We start from the raw sequence: 27912 nt of genomic DNA, 5'->3' as shown, positions 1-27912 counted from the left end.
GACTGGCACCACAAGTTGCTCCTTACAATCATCCCTGGCCAGGACAACGGTTGTTACATTAGGCCCTGAGGGTAGAGCAGAGGTCTCTTCAGGGCTGTATAACGGGTGACTGAGTTCCTGAGGAGCGAATTGTCAGTGGAAAGTGTATGTCAGAAATCAGGAAGGACTCAGGCTTGACAGACAGCTCTGCCATTCAAGCTTCCTTTCTGGCTTCAGAGAGAGCAGTGAGGCTGTATATCAATTTTAACCCTTTATTATTGCAAAGAAACTTTACAATGCAGGATCCTGTAAACACCACAAGTAACACAGAACCACATATAAAACATAAGAGATGAGTTGATATCGTACCTGAACAGGAGGTAACAGTATGTGTCACCCTTGAGTTTAAACGTTAAAGCAAATTCTACTGGAACATGGTTTTAATTAGTCTCAAACCCCAATAAGATAAACCACACAATTTGGGGTGAACAAGGTGATCTATATAGGACATTTTGTAACTGGATATATTTCAGCCCCCCACATGCTAAGCCCCACTCAAAGTGTTGATTCTCAATACCCACTGATGTGTAAAAAGGGCTGATCCTGTGGAAGGGGCCCAAGTGCTCAGCACCTGATGGTCCAATGCAGACAAGGGGCGTGGAGGGCATTGTGCTCAGTGCCCTAAAACATAAACTCAAATTCCAGACCAGCAATTCAATATTTTGTATCATTTACTCAATATCAAAGCTGGTGCAGCAATAACTATGCAACATACAACCTATAAGGCCAACCTGCAAGCTGTGGAATCCCACTGGCAAGCACGCCCAACTGGATCATCTCAGGAGACCCCCTCCCGACCAAATCAAGTGACAGGCTCAATCGGGCCATCCGCCTGGGAGAATTTTTTTTTAAAACATGCCTCAAAGTCCAGTATTTAAAAGAAAGAAATAAAAACCAACATCAATGGAAAGCGATTGGATAAAATGCCTCTTGATCTGCCGGCAAATGGTTAAGGGCACTTCCCTGTCCTGCCTTGGAGGCACGTTTCAAAAGTCCTTTCAACTGTCATTAGGCAGTTTTGAATATCTTCCTCCCTAAGCACTTGAAAGGAGAGGAAATGTTTGAGGCCAAGAAAACCACCGTAAATAAGGGGACCTGGTCTTGGAGACAGTCAAACACAAATATGAACGGAAATGAGCTACCCATCAGCTAGCATCTCATATTCATAAGCCAATTTGTACTTAATAGAATCAAATAAAATAGGAAGAGAAAAATGCACAGATGTTAAGCAGTCAGAAACTCTGTTACAGTCTGCAGACAAACAGAGGGAAAAGAATAAAAATATGCTTGAGAAAATGCTTTGCTTTCACCAAACAGGGGCTTGGGAAGAGGGAGGGAGAAGAGGAAGGAAAAAATGCTGAAAGCAGATGTTCATTAGGGGCTGATTTGAAGAAACAGGGCTCTATTTTTCGTAGGCGTGCAGAGGTGTAAATGGTATGAGTTTCAACTGCAACTAACTGGTTGCAGCTACTGCGAAGGGCAGAAATCAGGCTCTCTCTGTCTGGAATCAGGACTAGGCAAGCAGCAGAGATTTTTGAACATGGCCAAGGCTAGCATGTTGTGTGAACTGGGCCATTAGCCTACACACCACTTCCCAAAACAAGTCAGGAGAAGCAGGAAATATCTTCTTTCTGCTGTACATGTACTCCGTACAAAGCTGTCCTAACTGTGTACACAGAAAATACCACTAAAGTTCTTTCCCTCTTATCTCTATTGTCTGTCTGACTCAATAAAATTACCCAGATAGATTGCAAATTGAAATGAAGTCATTTGCCTTGAAATCTGCACAGCAGCCCGAATTCGGCAAGCAGATGTGAGTTGGGGGAAGCCAATGGGAATTTTGAACAAACAGCTGCAGCGATCATAAACAAGGCAGACAAAACTAACTGCAGGTTGTGCCAATGTAAATTCAGTTTGCACGACTGTGCTAAGAGGCTCTGGCTTAGCATGAGTGTGCAGGAGGAAATTGTGTCTCTTCAACTACACAACCATCACTAAGGGAGTTTCACCCCTGTAACAGACTACTTAGTTGCATTTATTTGGTAAAATATCACCATTGCTACGCTAGGTAAGCTCAACAGCACCTCCTTGCCCTTAATATAAAGAAGTCATCCTGTCTTGCACAGATCTGTCCATGAGCATTTGCTTGTGAATATTCAAATGCTACTTTTTCAGTTAGCATCACCCTTGTAGAGCATAGTAGTGTACATGCTAGGTACAAAGCTATTGGTAGTGCAAACAGATTCCTCTACACATGATGTTTTACCAACACAACTGTGCCACATCTGTGCTTGTATGGAAGAGTGGAATCTGGCTTGTTGTCCTGGCTGGTCCCTTTGCAAGTGAGGGGTTATCATTAAAACAAAGTGTGTAGCCTCAAAAGAGAACTGCATTGTAATATTCACGGAATTCCCCTTCTCACGTCAATTTTTTTTTTAAACGCTTTTGTTCATTTGTAGGTTTAAGTCAATTTCACCCATCACCAATCCAGGTGGTCACAGACACCTGGGGAAATCACAAAGCCTTCAGCAGCGAACAGCTGCTATCGCTTCCTTCTCAAGGAGACTTTGCTTGCAACTGCACCTTTGATTTTAGGGACCGTAGCTCATTATTAACATGCTTACAATCTTACACTATAATAAGAGCAACTACCAGGATAAAGCACCTTGCAAGTGAGTGCATCCCGTGTCCGGGGATGAAACCATGCTGAGAAAATTCCCAACACGGGAGTGCAACTGGGAGGCTGCACGCCACTTACTCTAATCCGGCAGGTCGTTCGGAGCCATTTGTGAGAATGGTGCATTGAGCCTATCAAGTTCGTCTACCTGGGGTGGATGATGCATCAGAAGTTCTGGGTCGTCTGAAACATCCTCGCCTACCGCCATCAGGTTCGTTAGCGATTTGCTTCTAACACACTGGAAGTCAACGTGGCGGCTCTTTCCTTCTTCCTTTTCCCAAGACATCTGGATGAACGGCCGTTGCACATAGTTGTATATAACTTCTGAGCGTCCGCCAGGTCTCCGCTTGACCTTCTCTTTACACGTGGGATAACCTGAAAGCAGTCAGCCCATGAGTCGCCCGTCAGCCCTGCCTGAGGAACAGCATTATTCAAATCAAAAGAACCCCCGAGAACAAGTTAGGGCCCTGCAGAGCTGTTGGAGGCAGCTGGGACAAGACCTCTAGCATGAGGACAATGAGTGCTCTCCTTCCACGTTTACACACTGTAAAAATGATCTAGGTCAGAGGTGGCCACCCAGTGTGAGATGAAGAGCCGGAATGGCTGTGGGTAGAGTGCAAAAAGCCACGTATTAGATAGAGGGAGAAAAATAAATATGCAATACGTGGCTCAATGCCCTCGCCCAGAGCCAGGCACCCCAGCTGCCTCCCTCCCACTCTAACCCAATGCCTGGGACTCGCCATTGCCATACGCAGCTCTGAGCAGGAGCCACATTTCATTGCTTGCACGCGGCTATCCCTGATCTAGCTCTCTAGCACAGAGCCTCAGACTCTGCTAGCTCCCACAGAGTGTGTGCATTTAAACTGGCAGCAGCGGGGTTGATGCCCAAGGCAACTGCTCTCCCGGTTTGTTTAAGGTGTCTAGTGTTGTTTAGGAAATAAAATTTACCTTCAATGCCGATTCGGATGTTTTTCAGCCCGCGCTCCTTTAAGACGGCTTTTGCAACATCTCTGTTCTCAATGTACTTGAAGAATCTGTAGAGCTTGGAACTGTAAAGAACTTGAGAAGCAAAGTGAGTCATTAGTCACAAGACATGTGTCTCCAGCTAGTGTTCGGCACTGTTGCTGTCAGCTGGGACAGCCGTCAGCATTCTGTGCTGGAAAAGGCAGCCTGGGGAGCTCATACCTGTCATCTGGCAAGAGAAAGCCCCAAAGTCCTCAGTGATGTGGCTAGTGACACGTTACAGAAAACGTTCCCTTTAATGTTTAACTTTCAGATGTGGAGTAATTTTTTATGTGCACCGAGGCATGTGCCAATGTGCACCACCAGTAGAATGAATAACCTCACTGTGAATGCTCTGCTGATCAGCTGGGCAGTGTGTGCCTCTCTCCTGAGTAGCTAGATAACTGCACAGCTTGCAGGAAGCACTGGTTACAGGATGGGTGAACATGGATCTAGAAACAGCTAAGGGGGAGAATCAAGTAACTTGCGTCTATCTACCATTTGGCGGCTGGATAAAAAAAATACAAATTCCCTCTTTGGTGGGGAGGGGGACAAGAGGTTGCCACAAGGAACGCAAATTAAGAAAAGGGTACAAAAGTTAATGCACATGACAAAAGTGGTTTTTACCCATGACAGCTTATGCCCAAATAAACCTGCTAGTCTTTGAGGCAGGGGTGGGGAACCATCTTCAGATTGGGGGCCACTGACTCTCAGACAACTCAGGGGCCACACAAGTGAGGAGCTTAAAACCTCCAAAACTGCTCAGTGATGTGGTCCATGACTGGAGGGGGGCCAGGGCTCTGGGGGGGAAGGAGGGTGCAGGAGCAGGCTGGGGATGGGTTAGCTGTGCCAGAGAGGACTGCAAGGGCTGGGGATGAGGGGTCTGGGTGGGGAGAGGTGAAGGAAAGGACTGGGAGTCTGGAACAGAGGGGTCAGGGTGGGAATGAGGGGTCTGAGGGGAAGAGGTTCAAGAAGACAAGCTAGTAAGAGAGGAAGCTTCTTATTCCGCAAATATTTGAGAGCAATGCTGCAGTCAAAGCTCCCATGAATATCAGTGCAAATCATGAGTGAAAAAGGGACACATGACTGGATCCACCCACAAAAGCAGAGGAAAATAGCCTATTTTGTAAAAACGTTCTCATTTTCCAAGGTTTGCTCCAATATGGAAGTCTCTGTCTGAAGCCAGTAATCTCATGGCAGATCCAAACAACTGATCTTCACTGGAGTATTCTGCTTACGGTATGTTCACAGAACTTGTACAAGCATTCAAAGCACGAGGATGGAATCAAGATTTGCCATATGGCTCTCACAGACACACTCTACCTGACCCTGTAGTCACTAAACACTCTTGCCAACAGCACTGGATATGAATGAAAAAATTGTGCTTTAAAATAAGCATGTTTTTACCAGTTTTTGATGCGCTCTCTCATGCCATGGTAACCTGTTCCCGCACGGCTAATGAAATCACAACAACATAATTTGGATGACTCAAACATTCTGGAATAACATCTACAGTCTGCTCTACCCAAGGACTGATCACCACACAACTCCACTCAGGAGCTCTAGAAATCAAGCCATTGTTGTCTTTTCATTACCAGACTCAACCAGCACTCCTGTCCCCTCATTCAACAAATGGTTTTGATACCCATTTCGCTATTCTTACTTTGTGAGTACTCCTCTCCCATTGGAGGAGGATGGTCTTCATCCCAGTCCACTGTGTCTTCATCTGTTAATACTACAATGTGGCATTCACGTTCTCCTTTCTTGGCACTGCCCACCATTATGGGCAGAATGAGCTCTTCAAGGTACTTATCAAATTGCTTGTGAGCGCCGTCATTAGAGAGCTCATGCAACAATGCACCTACAAGGAGACAAATCAAGTACAAATAAGTGTTACTAATCTGCCACTGTGTTTTATATCAAACTGACATCAGGCTGAACTAGGACACATATTTCTGGGGGAATGACTCCTTAAGACGGGTTTAAAGCCAGCATTTGTCTTTCTGTAGCACTCCATCTGATGATCTCAAAAAGATCTTTATAAACATTAATGAACAGAGACCTCATTCTCCCTGTAAGGAAAGTGTTATTTCCATTTTGCAGATAGGAGATGGAAGGTACAAAAGTATCAAGGCCAAATGTTTCAAAAAACAAGGCTCCCGCTATAAATTAATATTGAGACCCCTAAATAAAGGTGGCCTGATCTTCAGAGACACTGACCCTTCACACATCTCTAATGTCACTGGTGGCTTTGCCTTCTCAGCCACTTATTTATGTGCCTGTAGATAGATTTAGACACTCAAGTGTAAAAAGTGCAGACTCAGTGGCTTGTCTTCACACACAGCGCAAGTCACTGGAAGAGCCAAGAAGAGAGGCCCAATTCCCAGTCTCTTTAACCATGGCACCATCTCACTGTTTCACTATTTAACATAACATACATTCCAAGCCTAGGCTGTATTTCTATTAATATTATACCCACACCAAACGAGCACCCACCCAAGGTCCTGGGCATCTTTGACAAGCCCCTTAAAACCATACACCAGATACATGTTTTTACACCTCCCAGGTCCCAGTGCTGAAAATTGCAAAAAGAGAATACAAATTTGATTTAATTTTACATTTAAATTTTAGGACAATGACCAGGAATGACTGAAAAACCAAGCCCAGATCCAATCTATACAGTAAAATCATAATGAAGAATGAATAATAGCTTATTAGGCAGTCTTATGAATTTAATTTATGCATGTGTCACAGATCCACAGGATAACTGCTAGTCACCCTAGGGTTGCCACTGTTTCTAGGATGAACCCCTTTAGTGTGCCAGTCCCCAGTGGTTCTCACTCTTCCAGTACACAGCAGATCATGCTATCTCACCCATCTCCAAAACTGAACCTCTGGGGCATCAGCATGCCCATTTCAGAGTATGAGCCTTGTTCAGTGTGTCCCTCAGAGACAGACACCTGGCAGAGACTTGTACGCTCTTCATGGATTAATTCAGCCACCAAGTATTTGCAATGACACCACAGTAGTCATTAGTTTAATTAACACAGTACAGGAATACCTTTGGTTACCACCGGTGTTCCCTGTAAGCTGAGTGCTTGGGTGGCCAACCAAGAGAGAGTCAGCTGCTCCTCAGCTGATTAGCAGAGCGCCAAGAGCCGCCCACAGCTGGCAATGTACTTCCACTGGTGGTGCACATCCACACATGCTTTGGTGCAAATAAAATTTATTCCACCCGATGGAAAAAATTAGAGGGAACACTGGTTACCACAGGAAGCTGAAGGTCAAAGTATTGGCCATTCTGGTTAGCTGAGACCTCAGTTGAGATTGGTCTTGCCTTCAACAGAGGGTTGGACTTGATGACCTCCTGAGGTCCCTTCTAACCCCATGATTCTATGAGCCTAGCTGTAGTGAGCCCCTTTGTTTGAGTGCTGGGGCTCTCTCAGGCCTGGTCTACATTAAAAAGTTAGGTTGATCCAGCCCCAGGAGTGAGGGGTGTGAAAAATCCACAGGCACAGCCCGGTCAAGCAGAACTCACTCTTGGTGTAGACAGCGTTAGGTTAATAAAGGAACCCTCCAGTCAGCTCAACTACTGCCTCCTGGGGCAACGGCTTGCCTATGGCGATAGGAAAACCCCTCCCATTGGCATAGGTAGTGCCTACATGGGAAGAGTGCCACTGTAGCAGCTCAGGTCAGGACAAGCCCTGGGTCTGAGCTCCTTTGTCCCATCTCCCGCGAGAGCCCAGACTCCTTCCAGTGGATTCCAGGCAGACTTTCAGCTTCTCTGCTGAGAGGTGGGGAAATCCAGCTGCCTCAGGACTCTTGGCTGCTAGAGCCCTGGCTCCACTACCACAAATGCCAGCAAGGAGGCGAGACCCCTTCCTTCCCCCAGAGCAACACGTTTCATTGGCAGAAATGGTAGCGGGCACAGCGCTAAGTTGGCCGCTCGCTGACGGAACAGCTCTGTCCTGTCAACTTTGAGGGGCCCCGGGAGTAACCTTACAGTGGCGCAGCCGTAAACTCCCGAATGCATTTCTCCAGGAATCAGAAGAGAGTCACCACTGACATAGGGTCAGCCTCAGCTAGTCCTTTTGAATGACTCATCCGGGCCCAGGCAGCCAGGCCTCATTCATACCAACCTCTCAGCTCGCTCTAAGAGCACAGAGCCCTCCTCCCATTTTCCAATGCAGCAGGGAATGTGGGGCCCACATAGCGCCCCCAAAAATATTAATATTCCACAGCTTCATTTCCAGCAACAGACTTCTAGGATTTAAACGCTTGCACTTGTCTGCAATCACAAACAGAGGGAAGAGGAAGAGCGTGGATCTTGCACAACACCAAGCACTCTGGCCAGCAAAGTCCTTCAGCACATGCGTAATTTTAAGTATAATGGAATCCCGATGATCTGGGGTCAGATCATCGGAAATGTTGGATAACGGGGAGGGCCGGCTGCTAGCTGCCTGGGGCTGGCTTCCATGGAGCAGGCTACCAGCTACCACGGGGCTGACTGCTGCAGGGATGGCTGCTAGCTGCCTGGGGCTAGCTTCCATGGAGCAGGCTACCAGCTACCACGGGGCTGACTGCTGCAGGGATGGCTGCTAGCTGCCTGGGGCCAGCTGCTGTTGAGCTGCAGGAGCAGAGCAGTGTCAGATAAACAGAATGGTGAATAGCTAGGGATCAGATAATCAGGGCTGTGTTGTACAAGTGCTGCTGGAGTCAATAGGACTAAACTACTTACAGCTCAATTAAATGTTTTGCTAGACTAGGGTTGAAGTGCTCGGCACCTTGTAGGATCCAGCCCTAACTTCCAGGTAATTCCCCTTCTCTTATCCCCCTCCCCCCACTTACTTAGGTCTTGACATTTGATTGTATTGAAGTCAAAGTTGATACAGAGGTAATCACATGTGTCTCTGAGATCAGGGATAGAAATTCCATCGGGACAGTTAATGATTCCAGTTTTGTAGTAATCCTGTAAATAAATTAAGAAGGAAGATGGTGTTTTTTTCAAAACAAACAAAACCTCAGGCTAAACTTGTTGTTAATTAGCTTTTTGCTCTGCTGCCAGAGATTCATGAGCAACTTTGATAGCTAGTGAAAAAGAAAAAGACAGACAAAGCAGCCTTTGCCATGCAACAGAGGAAGTATTCATGTAATGAACGTATGCAGAAATGTGGTGAGGACAGAGTTCAGAAATCAAAATGGTCTAAAGCGAGGGGAAAGAAGTGGCAACACAAGAGAGGTGGCAGACTGAGTCACGTCAAAAGAGGAGATTAAGATTTACAATCCAAATGTAGAGTAATTCTCGAATGTACACGTGAAAGAGCACACGGATTGCTTGGAAGGAAGTGCAGCTTTGCAGCCATGATGAACTACTGTTTTCATAGCTAAAAACATGCCCTCACCAGCACTGTGCGAAATACAGTGGAGCTAATTCCTTCTGCAATTTCATATTCTCCCTTCTCATTTGGCCGAGTGAAATTATATTCTCTGCCTGCTCCAAACATTCTGGAAAATAAACATACACAAATATATTTCATACATTTCTAGTGTGGACTAGAGGGTGCACAGACATTAAAAAAGGCCACCAAAATAATTCTGTTACGGTTGAAGGCCCGAAATTCAAATCTCAAAGTCACAATGAAACAAAGCATTGGTCTCAAACAGGCCCTACTGTAGTGGACTTCTGTGTTCATAACGGATCCATTTCATTGTATGGAAGTGGTAGCACTCACTGCTCAGTGAAGGCTGGCATTCGACATGGCCAGAGAAATGCTTCTTGGCTCTAGAATCCCCGACACGGAGGTCCAGCTTGAGTGGGAAAAGGATGCTCAAGTGACAATGAATACTTTGGCTAGTAGCAATCAAGCTAGTGGGTTTATGATCTGTTCAGTTATCTGCATATTATTTGGAAGGTCTCGCCAGGAAGCTCCTGGGACAGCCATGTATTACTCACAGCAGGACTGGGTTGAAATCAAAAGGAGCAATGGACGTGACGAAAGGCAGAAAAAACAGGGGTGGAAGGGAGCCAGCTCAGTACTTCCCTGAGTCAGCTGCCCAGTACATCCTACTGCCACAGTGACTCAGAAGGGAGCATCACCTACTGAATCATTAACTTTGCTCTAGCTGGTTCTAATCGAAAAGGTCACCCAGCCATGCGCTGGACCATGCCGATCCTGCTTAGTTTGCGAGATCTGAGATCTCGCGCCCTCATCCCTTTCAGACAGTGTCTGTCCCATTTCACCCACATTTAATGTTACTGAAATCACTTACCTTCCCAGCATGGTGTCAGGATGAGCGGTGAAAATTTGTGGATTCACAACAAATCGAGTACCATCTACAACAAGAGTCACTTTCTCTGGTGCCTGGGTTAGCGAGCTGCTGGTGGAAGCCAGACTGCTGCTTCCATTTCGTTCCGGAGCAGTCAAATGTTCTAGGTGTCTTTTACTCCCAACCTTGGAACTATTGCCCGGGGCATCTTCAGGAGTGGGGAGCGTGTTACTGACCTGGGGAGTTGCTGGCTGAGAAGTGAATCTGAATTCTGTATCTAAACCCAACGAAAACAAACACCATGAGAACTACGAGGCTATTTCCTCGATCTGCTCATTTAATATTAAAACCCAACAATTACACAGAAAGATTTGGATCTTGCGGAAAGGAACAGCAGCTGACCTACATCAACCCTCTGGGTTGAAAAGGCAGCTCTAGATATGGAATAGTATTTTGCAGGACATTATAATATATCACATTACACAAGTTGCACCTTCTAAAACTGGCACTCTCACAGTCTGGCACTATTTGTGGTCTGGCAGGACCATGGATGCTCCTGGACCAGAGAGCTGGGAGGAGGGCCAGCTAGAGCCAGGGGCCACAGACTTGGTAGTCTGGCTGGGGGCAGCACGGGACTGAGGCAGGAGCCCTGTGGAAGCTCTGAGGAGTGTGGGGCTGGAGTTGGAGCCAGAGTCCCCAGGCAGCGCTGCAGGGGCAGGGCTGAGGCAGACCCTTTCACAGCCCTGCTGCAATGTGAGGCTGGGGCTGGAGCTGTGTGGAAGTCCCAAGGCAGCACAGGGCCAGAGCTGGAGCCCTATGGCAGTCCCAGGGCTGGAGCTCTGCAGCAGAAGCCAGAATCAGGCCACCCCTGCAGCACCTGGGTGAGCAGCCCAGGGAAGGGATAGGGGGTGTGGGGGCGAGGCCGGACATCTGCTGCAGGCTCAGGGTCGGTGGCGAGGACCTCCTCTGGTCTGGTAAAATTATTTTGTTTGAGGCCTATCAGGTCCCGACTCTGCTGGACCAGGGAGGTGCTACCTGTTCTACATCTTCATGCTACAGAGGGGCCTTTATTCTGATCTCGACTCAGCTCCAAACTTCCTGAAAAGTTCTAGGGAACTCTCTTGAACACAGAGGGCTAAGTGGACGAAATGGGAGCACGAAAATTAAAAGACGGCTGACAGAAAATGCACTGATATGAATCTTAAACCACCATTCACAGGACTGAAGATGGAGCACAATGAGGCTCTTATTTCTGCACCTTTGAGGACACTGTGGAGATGTCACTTGAGGTAGGGTGCAAAATAACAAGGACAGCCTCTTGTACGGGTTTCATTTGGTTACCTTCCCACGTGGTATGTGTGGTCAGGCCTGCAGACTTGGGGGGGGGGCGCTAAAAGGGGACAAGGAGCAACTGCTCTAGACCCTGGTGAGTCAAAGGGGCCCAGGGCTCTGCCCACTGCTGCTAATACTGTGGCAGTGGCAGCAGCCAGAGCTCCTGGCCCTTTAAATTGCTGCTGGAGCTATGCATGGCATTCTGCAGAGTCCCGGGCAGTGAACTCCAGATGTTGCCAGCTGTTCTGACCCCGCCCCTCCTGCCAGAGGCCCCGCCTCTTCACGGAGCATAGAGCCGCTCCGCACCTTGCCCTGAGGCCCATGAATCTGTCGGCTCCTGTGTATGGTAAAGGTCCAGCTTATTAAAGAAGGCCAGCTGTTGTGCAGTTACAGGGGCCCTCTCAATGGATGTGGGGTTTAAAGTAGATATCAATTTTAATAATTGTGTGGCATGTGAAAAGGCCACTTTATCATTAATCCCAAGGTAACCTGACTTGACTTTGGACCAGCCCCAAAAGGGCAGGTTTTAAATAAATGCAGCTTCTTTAAGAACTGCATAGAATAGGTCTGGCTAATTACTGGTTTTAATTGAGAGCCGATTCTAAACTGAGATAATAAATACATAGATGCTCCTTCCATTCTGAGACACATCTGTCATTTAAAGAAAGAAATCATTAGCTCTGAGAAAGGTGGTATAACCATATAGGGCCTGAAAAACATGTATGAGCAGAGAAACAGCTTTTCATGTGAATGGTACATGACCAGGAATAGGCTGACAGGCCGGGACCTGATTCAGTGGAATCCAGTAGATCGCCTCCCAGCTACTTGGGAAAGACACATGATCATTGTTCCAACACTGTCCCAGACCCCATCGTGGACGTGCATCTTTCACACTGGCACCATTAACACACCCCCACTGCAGGTACAAAAGAACTAAGTAAGGTCAGTATGTATGTACGTATGCAATTCGTACACTCACAAGGGGAGACCGCTTAGAGACCCAGCTGAAACGGTGTCCTTCAGTATCCCGAGTTGCCTTCCAGATCCCAGGAAACACTTCTCCAGGAATCAAAAGAAACCAGGTCTCCCTTAGTTGTGCATTGTTATAAAGTAAACGTGTCCATCATCCTTACCTTCATTCCTGTGCACTGCAGAAACATTAGAGGGTTGGCTGCCCAGGGCCAGGTTCTCTCCTTTTGGATCCTGGATTGGAGGAGTTATATTTTCCGCAGAGTAATTGGACTCCTGATTTCTTGACTGTTCAGTCCCACTGCCACAGTTAATGCTCATGCTGGGCCTCTGTAATGCAAGCTGGCTGCCTGTCCTGAGAGAGGTTCTACAGGAGAGAATCACAAACTAGTAGGGTTAGTAGAGACCTCACAGCTCTTTCGAGTTCAACTCCCTTTACCTAGGGTTGGATCTAAAGCGCACTGAAGTCAATGGGTGTCTTTCCAATGACTTCAGTGGTCTTCGGATCAGGTTTGTATCACATACTCTAGTCAGTGGAGAGTCTAATCTCATTTTGAGCAGCTCACTGAAGTCTCGGTGACTTTCTCTGGCAGACATTCTGTGGTAGAACTACACCTACCATAAGGAAGCTTGTCCACCATATTCTAAACTAAACATACCATTTCTATATGAATCTTTTTAACTCTCAGCCACGCTTCCAGCTCCCACCATGCTCCTGCTCCCTCTCACCTGTGCAGTCCTTTTCTACCCCCTCCCAGCAAAGCACCAGAAAGAACCACCCTTCCAGCAGGCAGAGAAATTTCTGCTTCCTGCGAACCTGACCCCAGCCTCCACGGAGGACAATGGAGTTCCAAGGAGAGAAAAGGGGAACCACTGGGGATTCACTGATGGCAAGTCTCAAACAAACTCTCCCTCCTCTGAACACTGTCCCGCCCATGAGGTTCCTTCAATAGCTACTCTCTTAGGAGTTAGTGCCATTAGATTTCGATCAGCGTTGAACAGGTTCTCCCTGACTTTCACATGCATTTGTGCTTCACCATCTTGTCTCCGCTTTCCTCTTGAACCTTCTTGCACACGAAGCCTTCCAGCCTTCGAATGCAAAACCCAAATGCTGTCATTTTGTCATCTAAAACATCTTAACAACACAGCCTTTCTTTGCCATCCTTCCTACTAAAACCTTGCCACACTGTTACGCAGCTACATGGGTCCTGGTGCCTTTGTCACTACCTTTAAAGCTCTATTCAGATATCTGTAGTTGTGTAGCATTTTAAAGACTGACAATGATTTATTAGGCAATGAGCTTTCGTGGGACAGACCCACTTCTTCAGATCTGTCCCATGAAAAGCTCATCACCTAACAAATCATTTTGTTAGTCTTTAAAGTGCTACAGGACTGCTGTTTTGTTTTGTTTGAAAACAAACAAACAAACATGGCTACCTCTCTGCTTCTATTCAGATATCTGTGTTCATTTCATCCAGTCTCACTGTAGCCTCTCTCCTAACAGCTCCCCTTTGCTTATTCCTCCCATTCTCAACCTGACACTTTCTTTCATCCTACATCCTATATGAAACATCATCCCTCCATGAGTCTTGAGGCCCTCCCTTTGCTCCTTCAAATCCCTCCTCTTTAAAGAAAAAAAAAAAACCCACTTTTTCCTACACTGATTTCACTAGTGAAATTTCTACAACGTTCTGAGCCTGAGCATCAGCAATGATTTTGTGTATCACATTTGTCTCAATTAGAGTCTAAAGAGTTCAAGTGTGTTCTGTAAAACAGGACACATCATATCCAATGCTACAGGATTAGGGCATAAAATATATTAAACAACGAAGCAATGAGCTACTAAATAAATAATAGGGAGGTAGCACCAAGGGAGACGGTCTTAATGGAGCTGAAATAAGGGTTTCAAGACCACCATTAGTGGCGCTCAAGGGGAAGTGTTCTATTCCTAATTAGAAATTAACAAAAGAGGCAACTGATTATTTTTCCCAAATGTAAACGCTAATTTGGCAACATATTTACTACCACATATTTTTAGAAAAGTGGCTGCTTGAGCTTCCTGTAATATTAATGAGAAATAGTTCTTTGGCAACTGTAACATCTTCTTCTGAACAGCAACTCTATTTTAAAGAGGTACCACTGGCATGTACAGTAAGGTCAGAGACCCAGTAAGGTCATTTCAGTTTGAGGAAATGCAACAGACCACAGTGAATCCTCGTACATAACTCCTCGCCCCAGTTACTAGAATTTGGCTAGACTCCGATGACAGCATGATAAAATCAATCTCCAAGTAATGACCACATCCGGGCACCACTCTGTTTCTAGCAACTTTATATACATTGATGCATGGAGGAAGACTGAATGCGTAGAGGAAGTACATCCTCGAAGTATGGCAAAGCACACAATAAACCTTCAAAGCCATTGCAAGAATTGACTTTAAACTACATAACATTTCACAGATATTCTTTTAGCTCACTTTGTTACGAACCTATAGCATATATTAAGATCACAAAGCTTTCTCTGACATTTTTAAGGGCTGATCCACAAATGGTCTGAGGTGAAGAGAATGAAATTTAATAAGGACAAATGCAAAGTACTCCACTTAAAAGGAACAGTCAGTTTCACACATACAGGTTGGGAAGCAACTGTCCAGGAAGGAGTACTGTAGAAAGGGCTCTGGGGGTCATAATGGACCACAATATGAGTCAACAGTGTGATGCTGTTGCAAAAAAGCCAACGTGATCCTGGGATGCATTAACAGGAGTGTTGCGGATGCTCTGCTAATCAGCTGGGCGGTATTTGAATCTCTCCTGGGTGGCTGCGCAAGTGCTCAGCTTACACGGAACACGGCACAGGGACCTTCTTCACTGAAGTAAAACGGATGAGAAAAGCAGCTGTCTGGAGCAGACAAATTCACTCCGTTATTCGTGGAAGCTGTACACAGGAGTGGGGCCCTGGATTCTTTGATCAAATCCCAGAAATGCTCAAGAGTCCTGAGGAAACTGAGGCAGGGAAGGGCCTAGAGGTCTGTTATTGTTTTGTCTAGAACAGTGCATCTTGTGCCATCCAAAGCAAACAGTAATGATGTTAGCAACCTTTACAACGCCCATGTCCATCTGGTGTTACTGAAGAAGTAAACTATACCAGGATGTCCACTCGATTGGAGCGCTGGGAGAGAGCGTGCTTGAACTATGGAGGTTTCTTCATGGAGAGGGACAGAACAGGTCACCACTGGTCCTAGGGCCTAACCCCAGAGAAAGAGACAGTGCTGGAGCCTACTCAGACCAAGAGAAGTTTAAGAGCCCATGTGTTCTGTGTAATACAATCCAAACATAGACGCCTACAGAGTGTCCAGCTGGAAGAGATGCACAAGGCTGACACATTTGACTTGGAATAGCTGCCCATTTATTGGGGAAGGTAATCTCCATGTTAAAATAACTTAGCAAAATTAAAATACTTCTCAGTGGTTGAGAGAGAAGAGAAAAAAAACTGCTGATAACAAAACTGGACAGTACAAGATAGCCAGCGTGATTCACCAAGGAACACGGCTGTAAGAAGTTACCAAGGTGGTCTGGCAGGGAATAAGACAGTACAGTTTGTACACCACTTTAAAGTGAAAACTGACAGTCATTTGGTACCATATCCTTCAGCCAGCCTGCAAAGCACTTTGCAAAGTTAAACAACAAGGCAGAAGCCTCCATGTAGACCTTCCCTGCTGCGCACTGAAAGATCAGGGAATGGTTAGCCGCCTCTACCTCCCGCTTTCTGTGATAGTAAGGATCATCCCCCATGGCACACAGTCCCCTGAAAGAGATATTAGAGGGGTTGGCTGGCCCACCTACTACAGAGCTAAATAAAAAAGTACTCATAAGCAAATAATGTGTTGAAGAAACACAATGAAAGTATGTTCACAATAATAGCCAGACAGCAAAGGGAGTCCCTCTATATTTAGAGCTCTGCAAGTCTGCAGATGACTACTTTACATCCCTGGATAGCTGCATCGGCACATATCCACCAACACAGTCTGCAGATCAGATGCAGACAGAAATTTTGTATCTATGCAAAAATCGAGCTACATTAAAAAACATTTTATTAAAGATAATAAAGACCCAGCATAGACCTGCTGATTCCTGCCAGCTCTCATTTTCACAGCAATGCTGTCCTTCTTCCTACCCCAGTAAGATTTTGACCATTTAATTGTTTGTTTTGAAAGATATGTTATCAGGTAGTTTACGTCAGGAGGTTTTGTAACACTTAATATTATGGGGAATTTTTCATGAATTAAATTGAATATTGTTTATAATTAAGTATTTCCCTTGTTTTTTTTTGGCAAACTCCTCTCCCAGGCGTTGAAGCCTTATGGTTTTTGTACGACAAGAAAAAAAAAGAGAGAGAGATTAGAAACAGTGAAAGTGACCAGTTTAATTCCACATTCAAGATGACAGAGGCAACAGAGAAATAATCAGCATAAAGTGGTACGCAGTACATCAGATATTTAAAATTCTTCCATCCATAATAATCTAAAGAACAGCCACAAGGAATAAACCAAAACCTTACTTTTAAGAGGACAGTATCCCTTTAAATCCACACAGAAGTTTCCATATGGAACTAGGCTGAGAAACCTGGGTTATGCAGGAAATACATACTTAGAATGGGTGTGCCTGGTCTAATTCTATACTACACAAGAATTTAGAACTGGAATGTATGCCTCCCCTAATTGCAAGCCTTTGTCAACTTTTAGCCTTGCTGTAATTTCCTAAGGCACATCCTGAGAACATGCCAAAATGAAAGAAAGATTACATTCTTTTAAGCCTTTACAATCCTGACTCTGCAGAGTAAAAGGGCGATCACAAAAGAGGTTAAGATGATGAGAAAAAAATACAGAAGGAACAGCATGTTGCGAGAATGAATGCTGGGACTACTTTTGTGTATCGATATCAAGGGAGGAAGCAGTAAACATAGGGGGACTGGTTTCTGATGTGACATAGAGAGATGAGGGTAACAAGAAGATATTCTATAAATATATTAGAAGCAAGAGGAAGACCAAGGACAGGGTAGGCTCAGTGCTCAGTGAGGAGGGAGAAACAACACCAGAAAACTTGGAAACGGCAGAAGTGCTTAATGATTTCTTTGTTTTGGTCTTTGTTTGATAGGATAACAAATCTTGTGGATAAGGGAGAAGTGGTGGTTGTGGTACACCTAGACTGAAGAAGGCATTTGATAAAGACTCGCATGATCTTATCCATAAACTAGAAAAGTACAACTTAGATGGGGCTACTATAATGTGGGTGCATAATTGGCTGGACACCCATTCTCAGGAGAGTAGTTATTAATGCTTCACAGTCACGCTGGAAGGGCATAACAAGTGGTGTTCCACAGGGGTCTGTTTTGGGACCAGTTTTATTCAATATCTTCATCAACGATTTAGATATTGGCATAGAGAATACACTTACAGAATTTGCAGATGATACCAAGCTGGGAGGGAAAGCAACTGCTTTGGAGGAAAGGGTCATACTTAAAAACAACATGGACAAACTGAAGAAATGGGCTGTGGTAAATACGGACAAATGTAAAGTACTCCACTTAGGACAGAACAATCTGCTTTATACATACAAAAAGGGAAGCAACTGTCTAGGAAGGAGTACTGCAGAAAGGGGTCTCAGGCCACAATGGACCACAAGTCAAATATGAGTCAACAGTGCTGTTGCAAAAAAAAAAAAAAAAAAAAGGGGGCAAACGCGATCCTGGGGTGCATTAAGAAGAGTGTTGTGAGCAAGACACAAGAAGTCATTCTTCCACTCTACTCCACACACTGATTAGGCTTCAATTGGAGTATTGTGTCCAGTTCTGGGCACCACATTTCAAGAGAAATGTGGAGAAATTGGAGAAGGTCCAGAGAGGAGCAACAAGATTGATTAAAAATCTAGAGAACATGAGTTATGAGGAAAAGAGGAAAGACTGAAAGAATTGGGCTTGTTTAGTTTAGAAAAGAAGGCTCAGAGGGGACATGATAGAGGTTTACAAATACCTAAATGAGGGTTACAAGGAGGAGGGAGAAAAATTGTTCTCCTTAGCCTCTGAGAACAGGACAAGGAGCAATGGGCTTAAACTGCAGCAAAGGAGTTTTAGGTTGGACATTAGGAAAAACTTTCTGTCAGGGTGGTTAAACACTGGAATAAATTGCCTAGGGAGGTTGTGGAATCTCCATCACTGGAGATATTTAAGAGAAAGTTAGACAGACATCTATCAGGGATGGTTTAGTTGGTGCTTGGTCCTGCCACGAGGGCAGGGGACTGGACTCAATGACCTCTTGAGGCCTCTTCCAGTTCTCGTGTTCTATGATTCTAAGGAGAAAGAACACATGACCCTTGGCCTCTGCTCAGAACCAGGCACGACCACATCTGTGAATGTGCCTCTGGGACACAAAAGATGAGAAAGGTGGGCGCATCCCCTACAAGCACTAGGTAGCACAGCAGGCAGAGCACACAAGTGGGTGGAGCTTAGGCATACAGTGGACTAATGTTCCTACTATGTGTTAGAAAACTATGGTACGGAATTCCTCTTTGAAGTGTCTCTGGGCCAATGTGGCTTCAGCCTGAGGCTATGCTGTTCACTGTTGGGACCAAAAGAAAGAGAGCGATAACACTTAATATCACTTAAGACTCATGGGATGAGGCAGATAAATGGATTTCTCGTAACTCATCGGAGAGAAAGGCAAAAGAACAAGAAGGAATATATCTTCGAGCTATAAAACAACAATCCCAAGCAGGATCTGGAGGGAAAGGAGAGGAAAAAAGGGAAAGATGTAAAGAAATGGGAGCTGGTCCAGAGAAGAACCATTAACAGGATTAAAAATCTAGAAAATATGACCGGTGAGAGAAGATTAAAAGAATTAAGAGAAGACTGAGAGGGGACAGCTTTCAAGTACTTCAAAAGGGTGTTACAAGGAGGAGGGAGAAAAATTATTCTCCTAAGCCTCTGATGATAGGACAAGAAGCAATGGGCTTACACTGCAGCAAGGGAGCTTTGTGTTGGACATTAGTAAAAATCCCTGTCGGGGTGGTTAAGTACTGAAATGAATTGCCTAGGGTAGTTGTAAAATCTCCAGCACTGGAGATATTTAAGATCAGGCTGGATAAACATTTAACAGTGAAGATATAGATGGTGCCTGGTCCTACCATGAGGGCAGGGGACTGGACTTGATGACCTCTTGTGGTCCCTTCCAGTTCTAGCATTCTATGATCAAAAGGAACTCCAAACCCAGTGTCTGACAGCAGGACAAAGTAGACCATTCCAGCGTGTACCAGAACCAAATGAAAGGTTGGGAGCCTCAGTGAGGAACAGGGAAGTTTATGAATCAAAGAGGGCCAAGGACTGGGAAGCAAGCACCACTGGCAGATTGCAAATGCCCTAGTTCTGATTTCCGAGGTTATTAAGAGGTGTGATGGAGTCAGGCATTACACACTGCTCACCCATGTGACAGTAACAAATAAGTTGTCACCCACATCAGCCCTGCTCCCAGTTGTGCTGATCTGTGCTTCAATAAACTTCTAGCCCAAAAGCCTCTTTCAGACATGAATTATTTGGCTGTACTGCAAAAACAAGATTTCTTTTTCCCCTGGGGAACGCTGGGATTCAAAAGTGTGATGAAAAAAACAACTGGGGTGAAACTGAACCAGATACAGACCTAAAATTTGCTATTTAAAAGGCTACTCTGGCAACTTGTCAGCAGCCCAACTATGCACTCACTATCACAAAACCATTAGTTGGTTAGTCGAGTTTCAGTGGCCTTGGGAGCATTGCTGCTGTATTGTTTGTATACAAATAGCTGGATTGTTTCCATGCCTCACCTTTTTTGAATTTCCCTCTTTCTGGTCTGCTTTGCTCCTTTCCGGGCTCCACAATGGAGGGCCTTTCTAAAAAAAATAAAGGCATGATACACGTGAAAACATCATCAGCAAAACAATTCAAATGTAGTTAACTGTATTAAACTACTAAAGAAGGGGGAAAGGTGCCTCTTCTATTTGCCACATGGAAAAGCTAGTCAGAATAAACATGAACCTATCATTCCGTGTCCACTGAATCATAAAAGTGAGTCCATGGTTTCATGTTTAGAGCCACTAATATATAGGAGGGAGGTTTTTGTCTTGCAGTGATACCATATTATACAGTTTATAAATCACACTGATTCTCTCTGCCTGAAGTTGATAAGTGGAGCTATTATTAAACAAAGAAAACTAATTGCCTTTCAAATACAGTAAACACTTTTAACCGATATTCAATCTACCGGCACTTTCAAATGTCTGGAACCAGGTGCTATGCCAGCACCTAGGCCTCTTCCTCTGGGGGCAGCGTTGCTCACAGCCATGTCCCTGTCTCACTCCATTCCTACCCAGTGGTCACACAGGGAGCAGGGGAGTGGCATGTGCCTGGCAGCCCTCGGCAATGGGACACCCCTGAGCTGGCTGCCCGGGAAAAGGCAGCCCTGCCAAGGAGAAGCACTGCATTATCTGGGTGGGGAAGGCTGCTCTGGCTGGTGCAGAGCCCTGGAGGTCCCCCAAGACACTCCTGAGTGCATGGCAGCACTGAAGATGGAGGGGGCTGGAGTGCAGCACGCTGACCTCAGGAGAAGGGAAGCCACATAATGCAGGGCAGGCGTGATGGGAGCAGGAGTGGTACAGGGAGGCCATGACGCAGCTGCCCGGGAGAAGGAGGTACTGGGGAAGGAGAAGTGCAGTCCAGCAGTGCAGCTGGCAGCGAGAGGAGCTGCCCCACTGGCTGCGTTGTGAGCAGGTGGAGCTGCCGCCTGCCACAAGGAGGAGTGAAAGCAGCTGAGCAAGACCACCATGCTGCAGCAGGAGCACAATGAGAGGCCCCTGCAGGCAGGCACAGAGCCACATCAGGGACTGGGGAAAGACCCCACTCCACTATCCAGCAGCCTCCCAGTCCCGGGGGTGCACGATATGAGAGTTCACTGTCCTGGGAGAGAAAAACTGACTTGCTGCAAACCTGAAGCTACTGTTCCTAAAACTTTTGCACACACAACACTGATGTCTGATCTCTTATATCTTCAGTCCCACATTTTTATTCCCAAGGGTTATTCCAAATATTTGGTATAGAATTGATGACAAATATTCACTATTTAAAAACAACTGCTTGTGTAACTACTACATAATCTTTTGTCTTCCACAGGCCTGCCCTGCAGTGCTGCCCCTTTCCATTTTTAGCCCTGTTCTGAACATTACACACTCCCAAGTTGCACAACGCCTTCTCTAGGATGCTTCATAATTCTGAACCACAAGCACGGGGCTCTGCAGTTCTGACTTACGAGAGCTCTGTGAAGGAATTTTATTTTGCTTTGTGACCTGCAATGCCTTTGACTTCCACTTTCAAACTGTGTTATTTGTTTTCAGGTAAGTTCCACAGTCAGAGCAGTTTCTCACTTCCTCAAGTTTTATTGTCACTAAACAATAGTTATGGGTTTTTAAATCCTTAGGAGATTCTTAGACAAAAACAAAACAACCAACAACAACTTTGTTAATACACAATGCTTTAACAGGACAACAAGGCAAAACTAAAATCAACCAAAAGAGACAATGGATGTATTTGGGACATGTGTTAAGAATAAGGCCAGAGCACATGCATGTGTACCATTGGGCAGCTGGAGGAACACGTAAAAGGGGACAGTTGAAACAACAACAACAAAAACACTCTCTGCTAAATGCTATAGGGAGAGGGAAAAAACTTAAATGACTCAACAGAGCAGCCAAGATACACAGTGATTGCAGAGCCCTGTTTGTGCTGTAAGGAGTATCTGACGGCTCAGGAAAGACGCAGATTCAGGCATGCTGCCAGGCACCGTTGGGGCTGGTGGATTTCTCTCTTTAAAGAGAGGATTTTTCACATTTTTGTGGAATGCGGCAATGGCGCGGCACTTCCCCGTTACAAAAAAGCAGTCCTTTAGCCCCTTAAAGAATAAGCTATTTTATTATTAGGCAATGACCTTTCACAGGTAAGACATCTCCATCAGGTTCTACACATTAACACAGCTACCCCTGAGACTACTCCCCATTAAGTGACTCCATTAAGCGCAGCTCTACACGCAAGCAGAAGAGCAGTAGCACAACCTTCACTTTTCGACTAACAAGAGAAGCTGCTCCTGCTGCCCTGTAGACAGCCTTAGACCACAACGTATAAGTCCACGCAGACCCCTTTATGATGACCGGAGCACATTTTTATGGACAGAACACAGCATGCCCTCCTCTTCTCCCATACTTCATGCAACCTGATCCAAAGCAAACAACAGAGATACATCTCAAACATATCTTGCTACCACAACAGCCCTTTTTTCTATTGTTTCTGATATGTGCTAGGGCTACATCTACACTTGAGCAAAACTCTGAAATGGTCATGCTAATGGCCAAATCAGAGAATACCAGTGAAGTCCTGAAATGAATATTCAGCGCCTCATTAGCATGCTGCCAGCCACAGCAATTTCGCTTGCGCGTGGCTCATCTACACGGGGGTCCTTTTCAGCTGATAGGAATAAGGAGATTTTGATGTTTGCAGGGTCCTTTCGAAAAGGAGCCCGTGTAGACGAGCCACACGTGAGCAAAACGCAGCACGTTTGAAGTGCCGTGGCCGGCAGCACGCTAATGAGGCACTAAATATTCATTTCAGCACTTCATTAGTATTCTCCGATTTGTCCATTAGCATGGCCATTTCGGAGTTTTGCCCAAGTGCAGACGTGGCCCAGATGGCTCATTTCAATGTCTTCTGTTACAGTCAAAATCACACCCAGGTAATAAATGGGCACTTTTAGAGTCGGAAGCAGCATGCGCACACATTACAAAATTACTTTCTTCTTCGTGACAGTGCTCTCTCGTTGCACAGTGGGTTCGTTTTTGCCTACGGCATTAGAATTCCAGGAGAGAACCTCTACTAAGATACAAGCAGTTCAGTAAATCCCCACAATGCTGGCAACAAACTTTACAGTTGAGTCTGATGAAATGTCTGATTGTTTCCCTCTAATCTGCGTATAGAACTCTATGGCTAGCAACGTTTATTGCATTTCTCATTGGTTTGAATTTCATAAGAATTCACTGTTTCTACAAACGCAATCCGAAACCATGCTCTGGAATATGATTTTAGAAGAAGTTTAACACAGCAACACCACTCTACGAGTTAAGGTCCAGGCTTTGCCATTTTGACACCGATATATCCAATCATCAGTGCGGGAACAGGATGATTTACATGCAAAATAATTATTATCATTGATGGAAACTATATATCAATTCTCTACAGAAACACAGAACGCACATGGTCAGAGGGAGGACTTCGTGCACAATGAAAATTAAGTGAGACCTATCTAATTGTAGAGAACTAATTATGCTTTCAGGGGTCTTTGAAATAAGCGTGACCAAAAAGTAGTGGGAGATGAGAAGATGATAGTGAGCCTGGCACGCCACAAAGCAAGGAGGACTGCAAACAGTGGGCAGGAGGGGAGGTTACACATTAACAAGCAGCTATTCTTCCACTCTACTCAGCACTGATTAGACCTCAGTTGGGTATTGCATCCAGTTCTGGGCACCACCTTTCAAGAGTGGGGTGGAGAAATTGGAGAAGATCCAGAGAGGAGCAGTGAGAATGACTGAAGATCTAGAGAACAAGAGCTGCGAGGGAAGAAGGAAAGAACTGGGCTTCTTTAGTTTTGAAAAGAGAAGACTGAGAGGGGCCATGGCAGCGGTTTACAAGTATCTAAAAGAGGGTTACAAAGAGGTGGGAGAAAAAAAATATTCTCCTTGGCCTCTGAGGATAGGACAAGAAGCAATGGGCTTAAACTGCAGCAAGGGATGTTTACGTTGGACATTAGGAAAAGCTTCCTGCCTGTCAGGGTCGTTAAGCACTGGAATAAATTGTCGAGGGAGATTGTGAAATCTCCATCCCCGGAGATATATTAAGAGCAGGTTAGACAGACATCTATTACGGATGGTCTAGATGGTGCTTGATCCTCCTGTGAGGGCCGGGGACTGGACTCAACAACCTCCTGAGGTCCCTTCCAGTTCTCGTGTTCGATGATTCTAGAGGGAAGGTTGATACCCACAGTGTCCAATACCTGTGGTGACTGGACAGTGTGGCAAGGCGAAGTGTCTCGTTAGAGCTGCACACGTAGAACACCCTCCGTGCATGCGCCCCACCACTTGGTGGGGCAATGCGTGGCGCCAGCAGCAGTGGAAGTGGCTCCTCCTACAGCTCACTCATGGCTGCAGGACGGCTGGGGCAGTGTGGATTGGGTGGCTCGCACGGCACGGCTCCGGTGAGTCACTGGCAGTTTGCATGCGGGGTGGGGGGTGGTTTGTCATGACTGCGAAATTTCTTTTGGACACCAGTTGTCTATAGAGGGGAAGGAAAAGGAGGGGGGCAGTAGGAAAGAAGAGGCCCTGGGAACTCTCAGTGGGGTGGGCTGGGAGAGTGGGAAACTGAGGTTCCAGGTCATGTGGGAGTGGGGAACAGTGGGGACACTGGGAGGGAAAGGGTTGGAGAGTGCAGGCAGAGTCTGAAGGGAGGAGGAAGGGGTGGCTTTAGGAAGGCAGAAGAGATTTGGCCAAGACTGTTTTTGCCAAAGTCTCTAGTGATCTCTCCCTAACCAGAGTTCAGGACTGTAATCCATCCTCTTCCTCCTTGATGCCACTGGCCAGGGACATCCCTATCCAAGCCGGTGCCCTATGCAGCCCAGCACCGGGGAGTGTGGGGGCAGGAGGTTGCCAACTCACCAAAAGACATCTTGTATGGTGAGCTAGCCTCTGGCAAAAGACCTCCAGGATGCCCCCAGTTGCGCTACAAAGATGTCTGCAAGAGAGACCTCAGAGAGGTAGATATCGAGCTGGACAACTGGGAAGAACTAGCAGACGACCGCAGCAGATGGAGGCAGGCGTTACACAAGGGCCTTCAGAAGGGCGAGATGAGGATCAGACAGCTAGCAGAGGAGAAGCGAGTGCACAGAAAGCACACTAAGGACTTGCCAGACACCCACCACATCTGCAAGAGATGCAGCAAGGACTGTCACTCTCGTGTGGGTCTTCATAGTCCCAGTAGACGCTGTAAATGAAGTCCTCAACTGAAACTATAAAGGGCACGATCCATAGTCTATGCAGACTGAAGGATGCCTACTAGGACTGGACACCATTTGCTGCAATGGCTCTGGTCTGGGAGAGTTGGGAACCCTGGAGCAGGGCAGGGCAGGGCAGACTCACCTGCAGCCTCGAGGCAGCAGGCAGGAAGTGCAGGAGGCGATGGGTGGTATGAGCATGGGCCAGAGGAGCAGAGGGCAGTTGCATGATGGGTGAAGAGAAATGGTGCTTTGAAGGAGAAACTGCTCCATCTCTCCAGCTGCTGGCTGCGCGGTTGCTCCCTGCATCTCCAGAGTCCTCTGGCCTCACAGTTTCCTGGTGAGCAGGGTTGGGGTACAGCCGTGGTACAGGGGGAGGTTGCCAGAATCTCAACGCTCAGCCTCAGGGGAAGGGCGCACCAAGAAATGGGTGCTACCAGAGCCAGTACTGCCTGTGGCTGCTTAACATCCTGTCCCTAGGCAAACGCGACACAGGGCACCACTGAATTTGGGGCACCAGAGTGACACCACTGACTGTGTTGTTCCTGAAATCTTGTCTTCCCTTGTCCTCTCCAACTTTCCATGGGGTTCCATAGGGCTGTGTCCTTGGCCCCCTTATCTCTGGGTAATGTCATCCATAGCCAAAACACAACTACCTCGCTACGTTGGTGACTCCCAGCTCTCTCTCTATTCCAGATGTTTTTCCTACTGACCAAACTAAGGACTCAGCCTGTCTCTGACATTTTCCTCCTGGATGTCCCGCCATTGACTCAAGCTCAGCAGCTCAAACGGCTAAAACTGAGCTCATATTTTCCCCAAGCCATTCACCCTACCTCCTTTCTTCAGCTCTGTGGGCAGCACCGCACTCCTGGCTGTTTCCAGTGCATGGTCCTGAACACTGACCTCTCCTTCCTAGATTCTCACCTCCAGGCTCTGATTACATCTTGCATTTTCTTTCTGTATAATCTCTCTAAAACACAGCCCTTCCTAGCCATCTATGCAGCTAAATTCTCTTGTCTCAGTTACTGCAACCTCGTTTTCCCTGTCCTTGGCAAATACAATGCCCTGTTCATTATTAATTCAGAACGTTGCTGAAGCAGGAAAACCACCACAAAACTACCTCATCATCTTCAGACATGACCTATGAGGAAATGAAAGAAAGTGGCACGTTTACACTGGAGAAAAGAAGACTGAAGATAGGGGATGATAACAGTCTTCAAACATGTTCAGAGTTGCTAGAAAGAGGTCACTGATCAATTGTTCTTCATAGTCACTGAAGATGGCACAGGAGTAGCGGCTTAATCTGCAGCAAGGGAGATACAGGTTAGATATTAGGAAAAATTTGCTAACTATGAACAAGTTTATGATGGTGCAGGGGAGTAACACCAAACGGAGGATGTTCCATTGTTTAAATTATCTGGTGATTAATTATTTGAGAAATGTTTGCATTTAAAGTCTAACTATTGTAAGAGCAGCTATGGACCATAAGAATGGAAGTTTCATAAATGCTTGTAATTATCACCATTCAAAAAGGGTACCATAACGATGACTAGATCGGAGATAGGACCAGTGTCCCCTTTAATTTTTTCCAATCCATGGGTGGGACAAATTTTGTTAGGTGCACCCAGGCATATGCCGATGTGCACCACCAATAGAAATACACGCTGTCCTCTGTGCGTGCTCTGCTAATCAGCTGACGGCACCTGAATCTCTTCTGAGCAGCCACCCCAGTGCTCAGCTTACAGGGACCACCGAAAATTGGAGTGTTCCAAATATCAGAGTTTCGTCCACTTTTTGAGACAAGAAAACAAATTTTGCTTTCATATGCACAGTCAGAGGTGTAAGTGAGAACAAAATTACAATGAGGACTTTAATTAGCAATTGTGTGCCTTTATATGTACTGGAGAAACTTAAAAACCTCACCTAAAAGCTTTTCGCTGAAGGATCACGAGAGGATCAATAACATGGTGTTTCAGCCTGTGTTGTGTGAGCCATCTATTCCATAACAGGCCTATTTACAAGGCCTAGTTAAACGCTCAAGTTGCATTCAACAAAGCATAAAGCAGGATTTTGTAAAATTGTATTTTCTCTTCTAAATTCTCTTTCTTAGTAACCATCTGCACCTAACTCGTTTCAGTTCAGAAAAACGCCTTGGTCTATAGATTGAGACTTAAAAACTTCAGGAAACCCCATCTTTCCAGGGGCTCTATGAAAAACTCCAGAACAGAAGCAGCCTTTTTCTGAAAAGTCTTGTACACCAGACCCTGTCTAACCACAGGATTTAAAGCTGTACATCAATAGAATCATCCGTATTTCCAATTCCAACCTCATACACTCATAACAGCCACATGGAACACAACCAGTTACTTACCGTCAGCTCGTATGTTCCTAGTAGCTCTATGCAGTCTGAAATCCACCTTTAATAAAAGGGAAAAGCTAAGTCATAAAGAAGCTCCAGAGTTTAAACTGTTTATGCTGCAGCACAAAAGCTCCTCCCCTAAAGCCCAGATGTCTGATT

The 27912-nt window shown here is 45.8% G+C and overlaps 1 protein-coding gene across 4 annotated transcripts; it reads right to left on the bottom strand.

Moving 5' to 3' along the window:
* Nucleotides 1–237: 237 nt before the first annotated feature.
* On the bottom strand, nucleotides 238–27912 carry KCTD20 (potassium channel tetramerization domain containing 20). 4 transcript variants are annotated; one of them, XM_074977520.1, is made up of 10 exons: nucleotides 27766–27912; nucleotides 26569–26697; nucleotides 20137–20202; nucleotides 12451–12653; nucleotides 9989–10262; nucleotides 9121–9223; nucleotides 8567–8687; nucleotides 5382–5579; nucleotides 3665–3775; nucleotides 238–3091 (listed from the first exon to the last, which is right to left on the bottom strand). In XM_074977520.1, the coding sequence occupies exons 2-10, from the start codon at nucleotides 26616–26618 to the stop codon at nucleotides 2799–2801; spliced, it is 1419 nt and encodes a 472-aa protein (XP_074833621.1). In that variant the 5' UTR covers nucleotides 26619–26697; nucleotides 27766–27912; the 3' UTR covers nucleotides 238–2798. The 4 variants fall into 4 exon arrangements, with proteins under 4 accessions (XP_074833621.1, XP_074833622.1, XP_074833623.1 ...); XM_074977521.1 differs by having other exon boundaries at nucleotides 26515–26697; nucleotides 27766–27796; XM_074977522.1 differs by lacking the exon at nucleotides 26569–26697 and having other exon boundaries at nucleotides 27766–27855.

This window comes from Carettochelys insculpta, chromosome 26, assembly GCF_033958435.1.
Source record: "Carettochelys insculpta isolate YL-2023 chromosome 26, ASM3395843v1, whole genome shotgun sequence".
Lineage (NCBI taxonomy): Eukaryota > Metazoa > Chordata > Testudines > Carettochelyidae > Carettochelys > Carettochelys insculpta.
This window is presented reverse-complemented; position numbering and strand designations above follow the sequence as displayed.

Coding starts and splice junctions, on each gene's coding strand:
- KCTD20 (XM_074977519.1), bottom strand. CDS start 25,703: ATGCAGGGAGCAACCGCGCAGCCAGCAGCTGGAGAGATGGAGCAGTTT. Junction 20,203..25,539: donor CTGCTGCCTCGAGGCTGCAG/GTGAGTCTGCCC, acceptor TATTTTTTTTAG/AAAGGCCCTCCATTGTGGAG. Junction 5,580..8,566: donor AATCAAATGTCAAGACCTAA/GTAAGTGGGGGG, acceptor GTCTCCTTGTAG/GTGCATTGTTGCATGAGCTC.